The sequence below is a fragment of the Cucurbita pepo genome, unplaced genomic scaffold (genome assembly GCF_002806865.2).
Source record: "Cucurbita pepo subsp. pepo cultivar mu-cu-16 unplaced genomic scaffold, ASM280686v2 Cp4.1_scaffold003620, whole genome shotgun sequence".
In the NCBI taxonomy this organism is placed as follows: Eukaryota; Viridiplantae; Streptophyta; class Magnoliopsida; order Cucurbitales; family Cucurbitaceae; genus Cucurbita; species Cucurbita pepo.
This window is the reverse complement of record NW_019649623.1, coordinates 1-1,033: the sequence shown is the minus strand read 5'-3', so window position 1 is coordinate 1,033 and position 1,033 is coordinate 1. Positions and strand designations below refer to the sequence as shown.

General features: G+C 42.5%; 1 protein-coding gene across 1 annotated transcript; it reads left to right on the top strand.

Annotated features, from left to right (window-relative positions):
* Window positions 1–6: 6 nt before the first annotated feature.
* Window positions 7–1,025, top strand: LOC111786962 (probable glucuronoxylan glucuronosyltransferase F8H). Its single transcript, XM_023667144.1, has 2 exons — window positions 7–653; window positions 726–1,025. The coding sequence occupies exons 1-2, from the start codon at window positions 15–17 to the stop codon at window positions 969–971; spliced, it is 885 nt and encodes a 294-aa protein (XP_023522912.1). The 5' UTR covers window positions 7–14; the 3' UTR covers window positions 972–1,025.
* The last annotated feature ends 8 nt before the right edge of the window (window positions 1,026–1,033 follow it).

Here is a 1,033-nt window from a genome sequence, read left to right as displayed (position 1 = left end):
TTGTTCTTCCTAAGATGGTCGAAATTTCAAGAACATCAAAGAAAAATCCCTTCTTGACCACAAATCAAAGAAAAAACACCACTTTTTACTTCAAATTCTTTCTTTCCGCTTCTTTTTCCTTCTATTTCTTCACTTTTTTTCTCCTAACCCATAATCCCAATCTGGGTTTGATCCATCATCATCATTATGTCTCTAATTCCAACGCCTTTGTCTCTAAAGCTCTCGTCCAATCCGAACCCAACGATTTCAAACTCNATTCCAACGCCTTTGTCTCTAAAGCTCTCGTCCAATCCGAACCCAATGATTTCAAACTATTTGTCTATGATTTGCCGCCGGAGTTCAACGCCGATTGGCTTTCCGACGGCCGGTGCGGCGGCCATTTGTTTGCCTCCGAGGTGGCCATTCATAGAGCCCTGTTGACGAGCAGGGTTCGGTGTATGGACCCTTATGAGGCGGATTTCTTCTTCGTTCCTGTTTATGTTTCGTGTAATTTTAGCTCCGTTAATGGGTTGCCGGCTATTGCTCATGCTCGCCCTCTTTTGGCCTCCGCCGTGGCGGCTATCTCTCGTGAATTTCCGTTTTGGAATCGGAGCGGCGGCGCCGACCATATCTTTGTCGCTTCACATGACTATGGCGCTTGTTTCCACGCCATGGTAAGACGGAATTTTGATGAATTTTTTAAAATTTTAATTTTTTTAAAATTGAATTTTGTTGGGTTATTGAAGGAGCATGAGGCTATGGCAGATGGGATACCGCAATTCTTGAAGAATTCGATCATTTTGCAGACTTTTGGAGTCAAATATAAGCACCCATGTCAGGATGTTGAGAATATTCTTATTCCGCCTTATATTCCACCGGAATCTGTGGAAGAATCCGTCGTCCACGGCCGTCGGAGAGACATATTCGCGTTTTTCAGGGGAAAAATGGAGGTCAACCCCAAGAACTTCGGTGGCCGATTCTATGGCAAGTAAGGCAATTTTGAAAAGATCAAGTCTTTATTATTATTATTATTGGGTTTTTTTTTTTTTTTTTT